Here is a 14,710-nt window from a genome sequence, read left to right on the forward strand (position 1 = left end):
TTCAAGGAAAAAGTTTTTTCTTTTGTACAGTACTGGGATTGAACCCAAAGACTCTAGTGTGCTACACAGTGTTCTAGTACTGAGCCAGATCCCCACCACTTTTTCTTTTGAGATGGACTAACTAAGTTGCCCAGGCTGGCCTTGAACTGTGATCCTCTACCTCAACTGGGATTACAGGTATAAGGAACCACTCCTGGCTGGAGACTCTCTTAATCTGTATTCAGTACCTTTCAAGGCTGGAATTGGAGATGCCAATTTGGATTTACCTGTATGGGCTAAAGTTCATGTTTAATCATTGGTACAGTGTTAGAAACAAGCAACCTGTGAGCTGAGTATAGCCCATAGGCCCCAATTTATGATTTTCTTAGCCTTCAAGATATTTAAAAACCAAGACATTTCTCATAAGTCTACATTTGGGCTTCTTTTGGTAGGGATGCACCTATCTATATTCCTGTTCCCATAGCCCCCTATACACCTTGTTCCTTGGCTGCGTGGCTCCTGGAAGCACTTGAGTTCATGATCTCTGGGTCAGAGGCTGCAGGGGGGACTATGTCCACTCCCTTAACTAAGATATGGCTCTTGGCTGTCTCCAGCAGAAGACTGCTATTCCAGAAAGCTCAGTTTCCTCTTTGGGAGGGACTCTTCATGTAGGACTTTGCCCCAGGTCTCTGAGGCTACAACTGAAAAGTAACTGAGCCCCACCTTTAACAGAACTTCAGTCTCTCTTGTTCCGTTTCTTCTTTTTGGTGCTTCTGTCAGTGTTGACTCTAGTTCCTTCCTCCCCTGGTTGCTGCCACCTCCTCTTCTCACCTCTGCTCCGTATTTCCCCGGTCCTGCCATCATCGTCTTCACAGCTTACATCCAAGACCACCTCCTCCTCCTTACACTGCTGTCTTGTCTTCTTTCTTCTGCTGCTTCCTTTACTGTGTGCTATGCTTTCTGCTTCCCTGGCCTCACCCTCTAGAGCAGCCTCCTCCTCTTCCTCATCATCCATGTTCAAGTCCTCCTCACGCTGCTGCCTTTGCTTGTCTCTGCTGCATCGGTCACCGTGTGCTCTGTTTGCCACCTCCTTTCTCCCAACACCACTTGCATGATCCTTACCGCTTCCTTCTCTACCCAACACCACGGTCTGCTCCTCCACCTCCTCCCCTTCACAGTGCTGCCTCTTCTTTTTCTTCTTTTTCTTAAGATGCTGATGGGCTTGCTCTCTGCTCTTTAATTCCTCGAGTCCACTTGTTCTTGCAGCCTCTTCCTCTTCACTCCTTACAGTTGTTCCCCCTCTCTCATCTGAGACCTCTTCCTTGTGATGTTGTCTTTTCTTCTTTTTGCTTTTCCTAATGCTGGGCCTAGTGTGTTCTGGGTGTTCCTCATCCACATTCCTCTCAGTTGCTCTACACTCTTCTTCCTCTTTCTGTTTCCTTTTCTTTTTCTTTTTTTTGGGGAGCTTACTTTCAGACTGTGGTTGAGAGGTCTTAAAGTCCTGGCCTTTAAGATGAGCCAGGAAGGCCTGCTCTTGGGCCTCTAGCCGAGCAAGCTTGGCCTTCATTGTGATCCCAAGACGTGCAGCCCTGAAATAGAGAGGCTCCATGTCAGCAAGGGTATTGGGAGATGGGCCTAATCTTAGGCCTGCAGGGAAAGTTGGGGGCTGGGGACAGAGAATACCTATCTTCAAGCAGTAGACAGGCAGACAGTAAGAATGATCTCTTTGGGGGTGAAAAGAATCAAGAGGTAGCACAGGCCATCCTCAAGGGTGGGGAGAAAGGAAGGGAGCCCAGGAGATGACCACTACTTACTTGTGTGCTGTTCGCCCCTCGCAGGCTTGGAGCAGCATCTCATCAGTCAGACTGTGGGGGTAGATGAGGAGTTACAGACAGATCTGGTGTAAAGGCTTGATCTCTCCTTCCCTCTAAAATGTTTCTTCAACACTGAGTTTTTTGTTCAAATCTTGGCACTTTCTGAAGTGCTAGGGATATAACAATTAATACAACCCAATTCCACCCCCAAGAAAACCAGTCAAGCATTGGACTCTTGCCCTTTCTCTTAAGATCCAAGGGCATTACCTCCCCAACACCCCCAGTGCTGAAATGCAGTCTCACATCTTTGGAGGCATGGGCCCTTGGCTGTCATCATCACTGTGGTTCTCCAAGTTTTTGTCTGGTTTCTCTTCACCCGAAGTCAGCGTGGCTGTCTAGGAGGGACGAAGGGGGTGGACATGGCCCACTCAACACCACTACCATCCCTCTTTCTTTGTGGAAGCCTCCCAGGAATCCGCAGCCCTAGGCAGGAATTTGCCAGCCCCCAAGATTGCTCCTCGCAGAGCCACAGAGGCGTGGGAGCCTGCATATTTCAACCTGGATAGAAGGTGGACTCAGCTGCTGGAAGTAGAGCAACCTCTGGCTCAGCTGCCTGGTGGGCAGAACAAACAGGAAGGGAGTGCTCTAGGTCATCAGGTCTTCACAGCAGAACAGGTGCCAATAACTGACAATAAAGAAGGCATTCCACCCACCCCCACCCAACGCCGATTCACAGCACCTCATTTAACTAGATTAACTGAGAATCTACAGTGGGCCAAGGAGCTGGGGATACAAAGTTGAATAAAAATGAGAAGGGTCCAGCCCAGGTGGAACTACATGGTGAGGGGGAGGAAATACAGCCTAACATAGGCAATTATGATGGAAGTATTGCCTGTGGTAGAGGAGGGGGGCCCAAGTCAGACTTCAGGGCTTGGGAGTGGTTTCTAAAAGTAACTGATATGTAGATTGGAAGACAAGAAAGTCAACAGGTAAAGGGGCAAAAGGAGGAGAATGTGCCTGGCAGAGGGAATAGTATGTGCAAAAACGCTGCAGGTGGAAGAACACAGTGCCTTCAAAGAAAAGAAACATTCTACTTGGCTAAAGTGTAATAGTCCTGGAAAGAGCTGGCAAGACATGAGGCTGGAGAAAGGCAGTCTGATAAGTCTGGACTGCATCATCCCAGTCAAAGAGGAGCTGGTAACATGATGAAAGTTGTTTTAGAGTGAACAGTCTGGATGCTTTGTAGAGGGTTAATTGATTGGGGTGGGGAGTGAGACTAGAGGCAGGGAGGCTGTTAAAGAAATGATGATCCTATAATCCCATCGGCTAGGGAGGCTGAGGCAGGAGGATCACAAGTTCATAGCCAGCCTCAGCAACTTAGCAAGGCACTAAGCAACTTAGCGATACCCTGTCTCTAAATAAAATATAAAAAGGGCTGGGGATGTGGCTTAGTGGTTAAGCACCCCTGGGTTCAATCTCTGGTACCCAAAAAAAAAAAAAAACTAAACAAAAAAGTGATGATGACCTGATCTTGAGTAGTATGACAACAGAGATGTAGAGAAATAGAAAGATTTGCTAGATGATATATAAAGCCCTCAGCACATAATAGTCAATGTTAGCTCCCTTCTATTGGTATAGTAAAAGCAGACCAGCTGGGTGCGGTGGTGCCTGTAATCCCAGTAAGTCAGGAGGCTATGGCAGGAGAATGAGAAGTTTGAGGTCAGCCTCAACAATTTAGCAAGGCCTTAAGCAACTGAGTGACACACTGTCTCAAAAAAAAAAAAGAAAAAGGGCTGGGGGTGTAAAGCACCTCTGGATTCTATCCCCAATACCAAAAAAAAAAAAAAAAAAAAAGACCAAACACCTGGGTTTTGGTCCTGTCTACTATTAACTAACCAACTAGATTCTTTGGCAAGTCACTCTTCACCCATTTAGTCACGTATGCAAAATAAGGACGGACCAGACAATCTCTCAGGTCCTCTTTGCCTTCTAAATCCTTTGAATTAGACATAGATGCCACCATCACCACCCATCAAGCCCACACCACCACCATCCTCGGGCAGTTCCTGCCTTAAAGAACTGCACCCTATCCCCCATTCCCTGTTACTGCTCCCCCACTGGCTGGCAGGGAGCCATGGAGCTAAAGATTTGTATATTTGCAGTACTAGGGATTGAACCCAGGGTCTCTCTAGGCAAGCTACACCCTCAACCACCTTTATTGCTAGTATTCGTGTGTGTGTGTGTGTGTGTGTGTGTTAGTACTCAGGGGTACTTCAGGTTACATCCTCAGCCCTTTTTATTCCTGACACAGGTCTTGCTAACTTGTTGAAGTGAGCCTGCAACTTGCAATCCTCCTGCCTCACTCCCCCAAGTTGCTGAGATTACAGGCATGGGCAACTACACCCAGCTCTGAAGATCTCAGTTCTTGCTAAGTTAACACAGCAAGACTGAACACAGGATCATACTATTATTATGACAGTCCTTAGAACTGGTAATGCACACAATGCAATTGCTCAGGCTCCAACGGAGACCAGAGAAGGCTAAAAGGATGGCCCTCTCACCCAACTCTCTAGTACCTTCACAAACTTCTGATACAGCATGTTAGGCTTGGGATGATTATGATGAGTGGTCTCCTTGGAAAGGTGTCTTATCTGAACTCCGTCCTGCAGGGAAAGATACCAGTGAGTAGGTGAGATACCATATGTTCCCCTTCCCACCATGTCCCAGGCCCTTCTGTTTCTGTACCTGCCTATTGGAGTTCATACCTGCCCAGTTTCCACTACCAAGTTGGCTGCAGTCTTATTGAAGAGCTCATTCCACCAGTTGTTTGTGAACTCCTTGGCAGGGTCGTGTCCCACCTGCCACGGGAATAAGTATGAACCCTGAGTACCTGTCCCTCAAGCCTTCAAGGGTCCCTTCTCTTATCCACCCTGACCAGCCTGCCCAGTATTACCCCATGAGTGTCTTGCTTCAGTGTCACCTTGATGGCCTGGGTGATGCCATTCTCCTTCCGGCCTAGGCCTTTGCCTGCAGAGAACAGTAAGTTGGCTTATTCTGCAATCTGCCTTGAGCCTGCACCAGTCACTCCACACATGTCACTCCATGCCATTGCACACCCTAGCATTGGGGTATATTCTGTCCCTTTTAGAACCCTTCTAGTCCCATTCTTTCTAGTGCCACTCTATGCAGTCCCACTGTTTTTGTCTGAACCTGAGCTCTCTTTTCTGTCCTGACTCTTTAGGCACAGAGTCCAGGTCTTTAATTCCCTCCCTGAGTCCTCCCATCCACTTCTTCCTTGTTATCCACTGTCAAGTTTCTCCCATTCTTCCCTGTTTTGAACAAGTCAGAAAAATTATTCTTCTGTAAAATTTTTAAGTTAGCTTTTCCTCTGATTGAAAGGACTATTGAGGGTAATCCAGGATGCCTCTCCCCAGGGCAGAAGGTAGGCAGGGAGTTGGGGATTATGGAACATGTTCCATGGGGATTACCTTGAGTCCATCCATGCTTTAGCAGCTGCTCCTCAGCAAACTTCATCCCACGACTCTTGACCTCTGGGGTGAAGCTCATGGTGGGCAAAGAGGCTCAGCTTTCACCACAGGAGAGATGACATCACCCTTTTAAGAGGGAAGGAGAGGGCTGGGGATTGGGGATATGGCTCAGTGGTCAAGTGTCCCCGAGTTCAATCCCCAGTACCAACCCCTAAAAAAAAAAAAAAAAAGATGGAAGAAAAAGTGCCCAAAGCAGCCATTGATCCCACCTTGGCTACTCTTGTAAGAATTCTCTTTCCTAAGTCCTGAGGAGAGACAGGAAGGAGGCCTTGTCTTTAGGGAGTTCCTTGTCTGGCCACACAGAGGTCAACACCAACATATCTCAGAGTCAAGCAGGGATGGTGTTAACACTAATGCCTAGATTTATGGAGAGCTCCCCACAAAGCTATGCTAAGGCTTTATGTGGATTATTTCATCCAGTCTTCTCAGCCTGTTCAGGAATGTATTATAATGATCTTTATTTTAGCTGGTCATGGTGGCTCACACTTGTAATCCCAGTGACTCAGGAGGCCGAGGTGGGAAGATCATAAGTTCAAAGCCAGACTCAGGGATTCAGTGAGGCCATAAACAACTTAGTGAGACCCTGTCTCAAAATAAAAACTAAAAAGGGCTGGGGATATGACTTAGTGGTTAAGCACCCCTGGGTTCAATCCTGGTACCAATATAAACAAACAAACATCTCTATTTTACAAGTGAGGAAACTAAGGCTAAAAGAGGTTAGGGAACTTGCTTTAGGTCACATAGCTAATGTGTGTAGAATTCAAATCCATACTCTACCACCATATGATACCATCTTCCCAAATATATTACCCTATAAAAACAAAGCTATAATGTGCTTGTTAACCTGAGTATTAAGGTAATAGTTAAGAAAGCCTACATTCTCTACCTATGTCTCAGCATTTCAACAGTCCTGTTGATGTGGGGCCACACACTTTCCCCACAATGCTGCTGTACTTCTGCCTTGTTGGAGCTCCCCCTTTGAAAATGCTCAGTGTAGAAGGGTACTCTTTTTTTTTTTTTTTTGGTATAGGAATTGAACCCAGGGGCACTTAACCACTGAGCCATATCGCAGCTCTTATATTTTATTTAAAGACAGGGTCTCACTGAGTTTCTTACAGCCTCATTAAATTGCTGAGGCTGACTTTGAATTTGTGATCCTCCTGCCTCAGCCTCCCGAGCTGCTGGGATTACAGGCATGCACCATTGTGTCCAGCTTAGAAAGGCACTCTTACTACACATTTAATGCCTAATGGGTAGATTTCCCATATTGTCACATACTGTCATTTAACCTTGACAATTCTGAGATAAATTATTCTTATTTTATTTTAAATGGGATTCTTGCCTGAGAACACAGAGCTGATGAAAATGAAAAACCCAAATTGCCTGACTCCAAAGTGGTTCCCTATTATATCACCAACTAGTAGCATTTATTTACAGTAACTCATATGTTCTTACGTTTGAACTCAGAATGGCATTATCCAACTTATACACCAAATTTGCCTCTGAAATGGTTAAAATGGCTTATCACACAAGACATTAAAAACTAAGACTACCAATGCTGACTCACAGTTAACTTGTGCTAAGATCTGCAGACATTTTATTTATTTATCTATTATTTTTTAAAAAATATTTTTAGCTGCAGATGGGCACAATATCTTTATTTTTTTATGTGGTGCTGAGGATCAAACCCAGTGCCTCACACATGATAGGCAAGCCCTCCACAACCCCAGCCTGACATTTCATTTATTACAGGCATTGCAGATGATTGTCAGGCTAATAGACGCAGGGTAATCCATAGACTCCCACAGTGACAACTCTGAAGGGAAAACTTTCATTTGAGTTTAATAAAGTCTAGTAAGTATCCTTAAAAAAAAAAAAAAAAAAAAGAGAGACATGCCATTACAGCCACTTCTCCTAAACGTTATATATTAGATTTAAGAATGGTAGGCAGGGGACTGTTGGCCTGTTTTGTACACTTGCTTGGAAATCTTTAGGGGCAGTTTCTATTTAATGGGGTTTACCTGAACTCTCTTATCCCAACACCCACCCCAGGAAGAGCCCTGGGGATTTTGCCATTTTTTTTTTTCTTATCCATATGTAAACATGAATTGCTCTAAGTATTTTCCATTAAACATTAAAAAAAAGATTGGTGAGCCGTCTCTATGTACAAAGAAGTGCAAATGAAGGATGCTCCACATTTCTACTGTGAAGGATGATAACCTGAAACCATAGCTACTATCTTGTGGGCTCTAAAAGAAAGTACTGAGTGAAGAAACTGCTCTATCTTGCTTCTTAATACCCTAAGACAAGTAAAATTCAAATGCTGAAGCCTTTTAGGCCACCTCAAAACTGTCTCCTAGCCGGGCATGGTGGCGGCACACCTGTAATCCCAGCGGCTCCGGAGGCTGAGAGAGAGGATCCAGAGCTCAAACAAACAAACAAAACCCAGCCATCTCTGGTCAATCCTCAGATTTCAACAATCTTATTTTACAAATGTTGCCCATTTACTCTGTGCCAGCTTGTTGTTAATTGCTTCGCATGGATTATCTCATTTCATCCTATTGACAACAATATCAGGAGGTGTTAACAGTAATTTTTTAAAAAAGGAAACAGGCACTGAGAGGTTTAGTAATTGCCCAAATCAAATAGCGAGTAGTGGATTCAGGATCGGTAGTTGGGCAATTCCAGAACTGTTGTTATTAATCTCTACACTCTTCAGTCTCTTACAGCTCTTTCTGCTCTTTGCTATAAGACTTACCACAGTAATTTGTCTTAGTAATTCAAAGCTATACGCCCTAGAAGTCAGAGACAGGTTTTATTTCCCTGACACTTAAAGCCTCTCCAGAAAACGAGAGTGCTTTTGGTCATTTGTTGAACAGAATGACATGGATGGGGATAGCTTTAAACGGACTTTCAATGGTGTACAGGAGCAACTAGGTCTGTCTGGCTGTGTGCTGCAATCTTTGTGAAGGCTGCAAGCACACTTTGCGGCACTGCCTCCTCTCCTACAGAGACGGTGCAGGGTCACTGGTCTCAGAGCAGTCCTAAAGAGCTGACTGCGCTTTCCCTAGGCCTCCTGTTGAGGTCTAGATTTCAGCCCTTCTACTGCAGTGTCTCTCAGGCAAAATTACTCTTTACCCTCACACTTGCTCCCAGTCGGGGTAGAGGAGCCCCTTACCGTCATTGAGAGGTGCTCTCCGCCGAAACATGTGCCACCCCTGACTCGGGCGCCGCCATCTTCCCGGAAATTTCGCTCTGGTCCTTCTAGGCTGCGGAGACCATAGAGACGCCCGTGAGAACTAAAGTTCTAGTCCTCCCAAGAGAAACTCGTGGAAGCCAACTTGGAGGCACGGTCGCCGTAGAAACTGGGCCCTGGAGTGTGCCTTTTTCCTGGGTGCCAAGGGTGTTCCATTTGCTTCCTCCTCGCAGCCCCTGAGGGACAAGGGACTCTGTCTTAACCGAGTCCTCGCAGGATGCCGAGTACAGCTTTGGGTCCTACCCTGAGGCCGTCCCTAACACCAGTACAGGAAGGAAGACTCCAGGGAAGAACCCGGGATGGCTTCAGCCGTTCGTGGAGAGGCGGAGAAGGAGGTGGCATCTCTCCTGTAATTTAGGGGATGAATACACAGCCTTAGGGAACATTTATTTATGAGACTAGAAATTCTGGTAGATTCATCAAACCTTTTTGACCCACCACTGTGTACTGGGACCTGTCCCTGTTACTGGAAACACAACGATGCATAAGACATGAGCCCGGGAAAGACCGAACTGGGTGAGACTGGAGGAGATGGGGGTCAATCCATGGGAAGGGCTGCAGGATCCCGAATGCACGCATGCACGCATGCACGCCTGGCTGAGGAGTTTGGACTTTCCTAGTGACTATGAGGTTCTGTTGAACAGGAGAGGGAAAGAAGATACCATAAAGAGTCAGCAAGAGGGGCTTCACGTGCCCCCACTCAACAAGCTGGGCCTGTTTTTGTTGTTCCTGGGTTTCCTAAGCCGCCCAATGAAAGCGGAAAAAAATATCCCTCATCACACCTCCACATATCCGTACTTCCGTTCACTTAACGCCCCCTAAAAACTTGTAAGCAGACAAAAAAAAAAAAAGCCATTTCACAGTAGGGCCTTATCACAAATGCTTAGTATACTATACTCATTTCATCCTCCATAAAATTTTTTTCCAAAATTTAATTTTTTGGGGTTGAAATTCTGTGGATTGAACCCAGGGATACTTTACCAGTGAACTACATCCTCTGCCCCTTTTTTAGTTTTATTTTGAAACTGTATCTCGCTAAATTACTGAGGCTAGCCTGGAACTTGTGACCCTCCTGCCTCAGCTTCCCAAATTGCTGGGATTACAGGCATGCAGCACCGAGCCCATTTTAATTTAACTTTTAAAATATGATAACTATGGGGGCTGGGGATATAGCTCATTTGGTAGAGTGCTTGCCTTGCAAGCACAAGGCCCTGGGTTCAATTCACCAGCACCCCAATAAATAAATAAATAAATAAAAATATAGATAGATATAGAGATATAGATATAGTAATTATGGATCTTGGATATTGGAAATTTAGATACTTCCAGAAAGGACCTGGAATGCCTCAAAGACATTCCTCAAATTGGATCCATGAAGAGCATTCTGTGAATGGGAGTCCTTTTCACACTCTCCTACTAACTGTGTGACCTTGAACCAACCACTTCTTAGGATCAAGGGCACCCTTTTCCTGATATGTACTGAGTATTGGACTGGTTCAATCATTTTCACAAAGTGAGTTTTATTATAGTATTTCAGGGATCACAGAAAATTCCACAGACAGGCTTTCAATTTCTTCTACCCCTCCCCCAATTTCTACCCCTTTTATCTGGTGTGTGTGTGTGTGTGTGTGTGTGTGTGTGTGTGTGTGTGTAATATTATAAGTGTGAGAGCTGGGATGTAGGTAGCTCAGAGGCAAAGCATTTGCCTCACATTGGCAAAGCCCTGGGTTCGATCCCCAGTTCCAGCAAAAAAGACAAAAAATACATGCGTGCATGTGTGTGTGTATTACACACACACACACACACACATATTTATATATATATAAAATCAAAAGGTTTGAAAACTCCTAAATGATTTAGCCCTGAAGGGTCCTTTCCATACAGAATTTTTTTCCCCTTGTACTGCGGATTGAACCCAGGGGTGTTTCCCCTGAGCTACATCCACAGTTCTTTTTATTTTTTATTTTCAGACAGGGTCTCACTAAATTTCTGAAGCAGCCTGAAATTTGCAGTCCTCCTGCTTCAGCCTCTTGAGTCACTGGGATTACACACATGTGTGGCTTATTTATTTTGAAACAGTCTCACTAAATTGCCCAGACTGGCCTCAAACTTGTAATCCTCCTGCGTCAGCCTCCTGATTTGTTGGGATCACAGGCATGCACCATGCCCAATAAGCACACTAAAATAACAAGGGAAGAACATCAATGTATTAGTAATGTATTATGAATAGTAATTCCTAGGTAAAGGAATCTTTACCATTGAGCTACATCCCAAGTCCTTTTCATTTTCTATTTTAAAACAGTCTAAGTTGCATAGGGTCTTGCTAAGTTACTAAGACTGGCCTTGAACTTGTGATCCTCCCGACTCAACCTTCCAAACTGCTGGAATTACAGGCATGTGCACACCTGACCTGCTCTTTTCTTTGAGGGGTGGGGGTACAGAGTGCTGGGGATTGAACCCAGGACATTGAACATGCTAACCATGTGCTCCACCACTGAGCTACACTCCCATCCCCATTTCCCCTTCTTTATATTGACAAAGATTGCTTAGGTTATTGAATCTTCTCATAGGCAAATCTATGCACTTCTTTATAAAATTCAGTTTTAGCAAAGAGCCCTGTTAAATCCATTCAGGAAGAAATCCCCTACCCTTCATATCTGATTACTCTCAATATATGATCAGGTTCTTCATCCTTCACTATCCCCAAGTGATGCCTGATCACCCTTGTCTGTCTTCAGTTTGAATCCTGTTAGGCTGATTTAGCCAGAATCCCCTCACCCCTCATATTCTCTCTTCATAACCCCAACCTGCTCCTAGGCTATATATAAGTTTCCACTCACCCATACTGTATTCAGAGGTGACCTAATCCCTCTCCCCGACTGCAGACCTCTCTAAACCTGTCTCAGTGATCCTGAATGAAGTCTGTTTTACTGTGCTTTGACAGGTGTCAACAAATAATTTTTTCTTTAATAGAGACTTCCTTGCAATTAAAAATGTCAACAATCAGGGCTGGGAATGTTAACTGAGTGTTAGAGCACTTACCTAACATGAAGGAAGCCCTGAATTCGATCCCAGTACCATCAAAAAACTCAATTAATGCATTATTTTCATTCAAAAAAATAATTTCAAAATAGCAAATGGATACAAACTAGAGTTTCTCAGTACCAAGGGAAATGGACCAAAGGTGAGGAACAATATGGTTGGCAAGAAGGGAAGAACTTTAGGAGAAAATGGGTGTGACCTCTGATGCTACCAACTTTTAGACACCTTAAATCCTATTAAGATATAAATCCAATATTAAGATATTGGATGATTTTTGTGTCTTAGTTTACATGCACGATGTTATTAAAACCATTCCATTCCAGAAAACCTCCATAGTTCATGGACTAGGGTGGACATTTCTTTTCTTCCACCTCTTCTCATTTTTTTTTCTGTCAGTGAAATCTGAAACAGAGGAAAGAGAAACTATCTGTGGCTGCAATATAGTGTGAGATTTTTAAAATGCTGATATAACAAATACTGGTAATATTTGCCTAAGAGAATGTTAGTTACTTTTCTTTCTGTTCAGAAAAGAAAAAAAGGAACTATAAATTTTATAGTTCCTAGCATACAGTGCTTTGCTATTTAAAAATCATTTTCACCAGGCACAGTGGCACATGCCTGTAATTCCAGAAATTTGGGAGGCTGAGGCAGGAGGATTGCAAGTTTGAGACCAGCCTGCACAACTTAACAAGACTCTGTATCAAAATAAAAAATAAAAAGGGCTGAGGATATGGCTCAGTAGTAAAGTGCCTATGATTTTGATCCCAAATATGAAAGTAAAATTAAATAAATAAAATAAAATTTTTCATAGTGGTTTATAGTTTAAAATACCATTTTCACAAGCATTAACATACAGCTGGCCCTCTGTACCGCAGATTCAACCCAAGCACAGATCAAAAATATTGGGGAGGGCTGGTGTTGTGGCTTAGTGGCAGAGCACTTGCCTAGCACGTGCAAGGCACTGGGTTCGATTCTCAGCACTACATAAAAATAAAGAAAATAAAGGTCCATTGCCAACAAAAAAAATATTAAAAAAAAATATTGGGGGAAAAAACATTGTTTATTAAAAGACAATACAACAATTAAAAATAATATAATTTTTAAAAAATAGAGCATAAGAACTATTTACTTAATAGTTACATTGTATTTTATGTTATAAACTATCTGGGGATGATTTAAAGTATATGGGAAGGGGGCTGGGGTTGTGGCTCAGTGGTAGAGCACTTGCCTAGCACGTGTGAAACACTGGGTTCGATTCTCAGCACCACATAACAATAAATAAATAAAATGAATGTGTTGTGTCCATTCACAACTAAAAAAAATGTGAAATTTAAAATAAATAAATAAACAAGTATATAGGAGGGCCAGGTGTGGTGGCCCATGTAGTATCAGCCACTCAGGAGACTGAGGCAGAAGTATCGCAAGTTTAAGGCCAGCCTCGGCAACTTAGCGAGGTTGGTAGCTACTTATGAGACCCTGTCTCAAAAAATTAAAAAGGAGGGCTGGGGAGATAGCTCAGTCGGTAGAGTGCTTGCCTTGCATGCACAAGGCCCTGGGTTCGATTCCCCAGCACTGCAAAAAAAATAAATAAATAAAATAAAAAGGGCTGGGGATGTAGCTCAGCAGTAAAGTACCCCTGGGTTCAACCCCTAGCACCAAAAGCAAAATAAATATAGTATATGGGAGGATGTGTCTCACTTACATGCAAATATAAGGCTGTTTTATGTAAGGGACTTGGGCATTCAGATTTTGGTATCTGCAGGTGGTCCTGAAACCAATCCCTGTGGATGTCATGGGGAAATTTATTTGTTTCTCATAATTATTCCATATTTCATGTAATTGCCTCTAGTTGTATGTGAGTAACTTGAGGGCTAGGGCAGAGCACGAGAAAGGAAGTGGGCTAAAACAGGATAACAGAATTAGTACTGCTGTTCTCTGATGCCATCAGTGTGGGTTCAGCTTACTATTTATTCTCTTTCAAACAGTGTTGCTATCTGTCCCTCTGTGCCATTGTTCTCTCCGATCTAAGTCAACACCTGTCTGGGATCCCTCAGTCCTGTTTCTCTAGTTCTGTTTCACCTTTCCCTGGCCACCCTGTCTTCTCTGAAGGGGCTTGGAATCCCCAGTGTGTGTAAACGTTGGTGGGCCCTCCTTCCTTTGTAGTGCTTGCTAAACTTCTAGAGTTGTCCTAGAGGACTGCAGGTTTCAACACACCCATTTGGGTTGCTTTTATTTCTTTTTCTATCTCTCTCCACCTCCTTATTGGGGATTGAACCCTGAGGTACTTTGCCACTGAATCTACATTCCCAGTCCCTTTTATTTTGATACAGTATCTTGCTAAATTGCCTAGGCTTGTGTCAAATTTATGATTCTCCTGCCTCAGGTTCTGGAGTAGCTGGGATTATAGGCATGCACCATTGCACCTCCTGCTTTATTTATTTATTTATTTATTTTTTCTTCAAAATGAGATAGTTCCAGAAATATCAGCAAAAATGCTGTGGACATGGTGGTGCACACCTGTAATCCCAGTGGCTCAGGAGGCTGAGGCAGGAGGATCTCGAGTTCAAAGTCAGCTCAGCAATTTAACAAAGCACTAAGCAACTCACTGAGTCCCTGTCTCTAAATAAAATATTTTTTAAAAAGAGCTGGGGATGTGGCTCAGTGATTAAGCACCCCTGCGTTCAATCCCAGGTACCAAAAAAAAAAAAAAAAGGAAGAAAAAAAAGCTGTGAAAATTTTCTGAAAGGGGCAGTATAAAAGACCTCAACACCAACGAGAGTAGAGATGGGAAAGGGAACTACCATGGCAAGAAAGACCAAGGAATCCCAGCCTCATACTTCTTCTTGGCACAGCTGCCCCAAACATGAAGCCAAGTATTGAGAAATTAGGACTCCCTCTCTCTGAACTAGAGCTTAGCCGAGCACAAGAAAAACAGGGTCCGTAGGGCGTCTGAGTCTGGAGGACACCACCGGACATGCGAAGTCTTTGCTTTGAGCATCCTGTGCCTTAAACATCTGGTGATCCCCCAAAGGAGAATCGGACAGGAACTGGGTGTGTCGCCCAAAACTCTG

General features: G+C 43.9%; 1 protein-coding gene across 6 annotated transcripts; it reads right to left on the reverse strand.

The window, feature by feature from the left end:
- Positions 1–5: 5 nt before the first annotated feature.
- Positions 6–8,613, reverse strand: GPATCH4 (G-patch domain containing 4). 6 transcript variants are annotated; one of them, XM_079104539.1, is made up of 8 exons: positions 8,520–8,613; positions 5,282–5,407; positions 4,747–4,820; positions 4,559–4,651; positions 4,370–4,456; positions 2,097–2,188; positions 1,794–1,844; positions 6–1,568 (listed from the first exon to the last, which is right to left on the reverse strand). In XM_079104539.1, exons 2-8 carry the CDS (start codon positions 5,358–5,360, stop codon positions 716–718), a joined length of 1,329 nt encoding a protein of 442 aa, XP_078960665.1. In that variant the 5' UTR covers positions 5,361–5,407; positions 8,520–8,613; the 3' UTR covers positions 6–715. The 6 variants fall into 6 exon arrangements, with proteins under 6 accessions (XP_078960665.1, XP_078960663.1, XP_078960664.1 ...); XM_079104537.1 differs by having other exon boundaries at positions 4,355–4,456; XM_079104538.1 differs by having other exon boundaries at positions 4,355–4,456; positions 5,282–5,492; positions 8,520–8,577.
- Positions 8,614–14,710: the final 6,097 nt, after the last annotated feature.

This window comes from Sciurus vulgaris, assembly GCF_902686455.1.
Source record: "Sciurus vulgaris genome assembly, chromosome: 1".
NCBI lineage: Eukaryota > Metazoa > Chordata > Mammalia > Rodentia > Sciuridae > Sciurus > Sciurus vulgaris.

What these genes read in the sequence shown, in the direction of transcription:
- GPATCH4 (XM_079104537.1), bottom strand. Translation starts at nt 5,360, where the DNA reads ATGAGCTTCACCCCAGAGGTCAAGAGTCGTGGGATGAAGTTTGCTGAG. An exon ending in AAAGCATGGATGGACTCAAG is followed by an intron (nt 4,821 to 5,281) that starts GTAATCCCCATG and finishes TGTTCTCTGCAG; the next exon opens with GCAAAGGCCTAGGCCGGAAG. An exon ending in TGGTAGTGGAAACTGGGCAG is followed by an intron (nt 4,457 to 4,558) that starts GTATGAACTCCA and finishes CTTTCCCTGCAG; the next exon opens with GACGGAGTTCAGATAAGACA.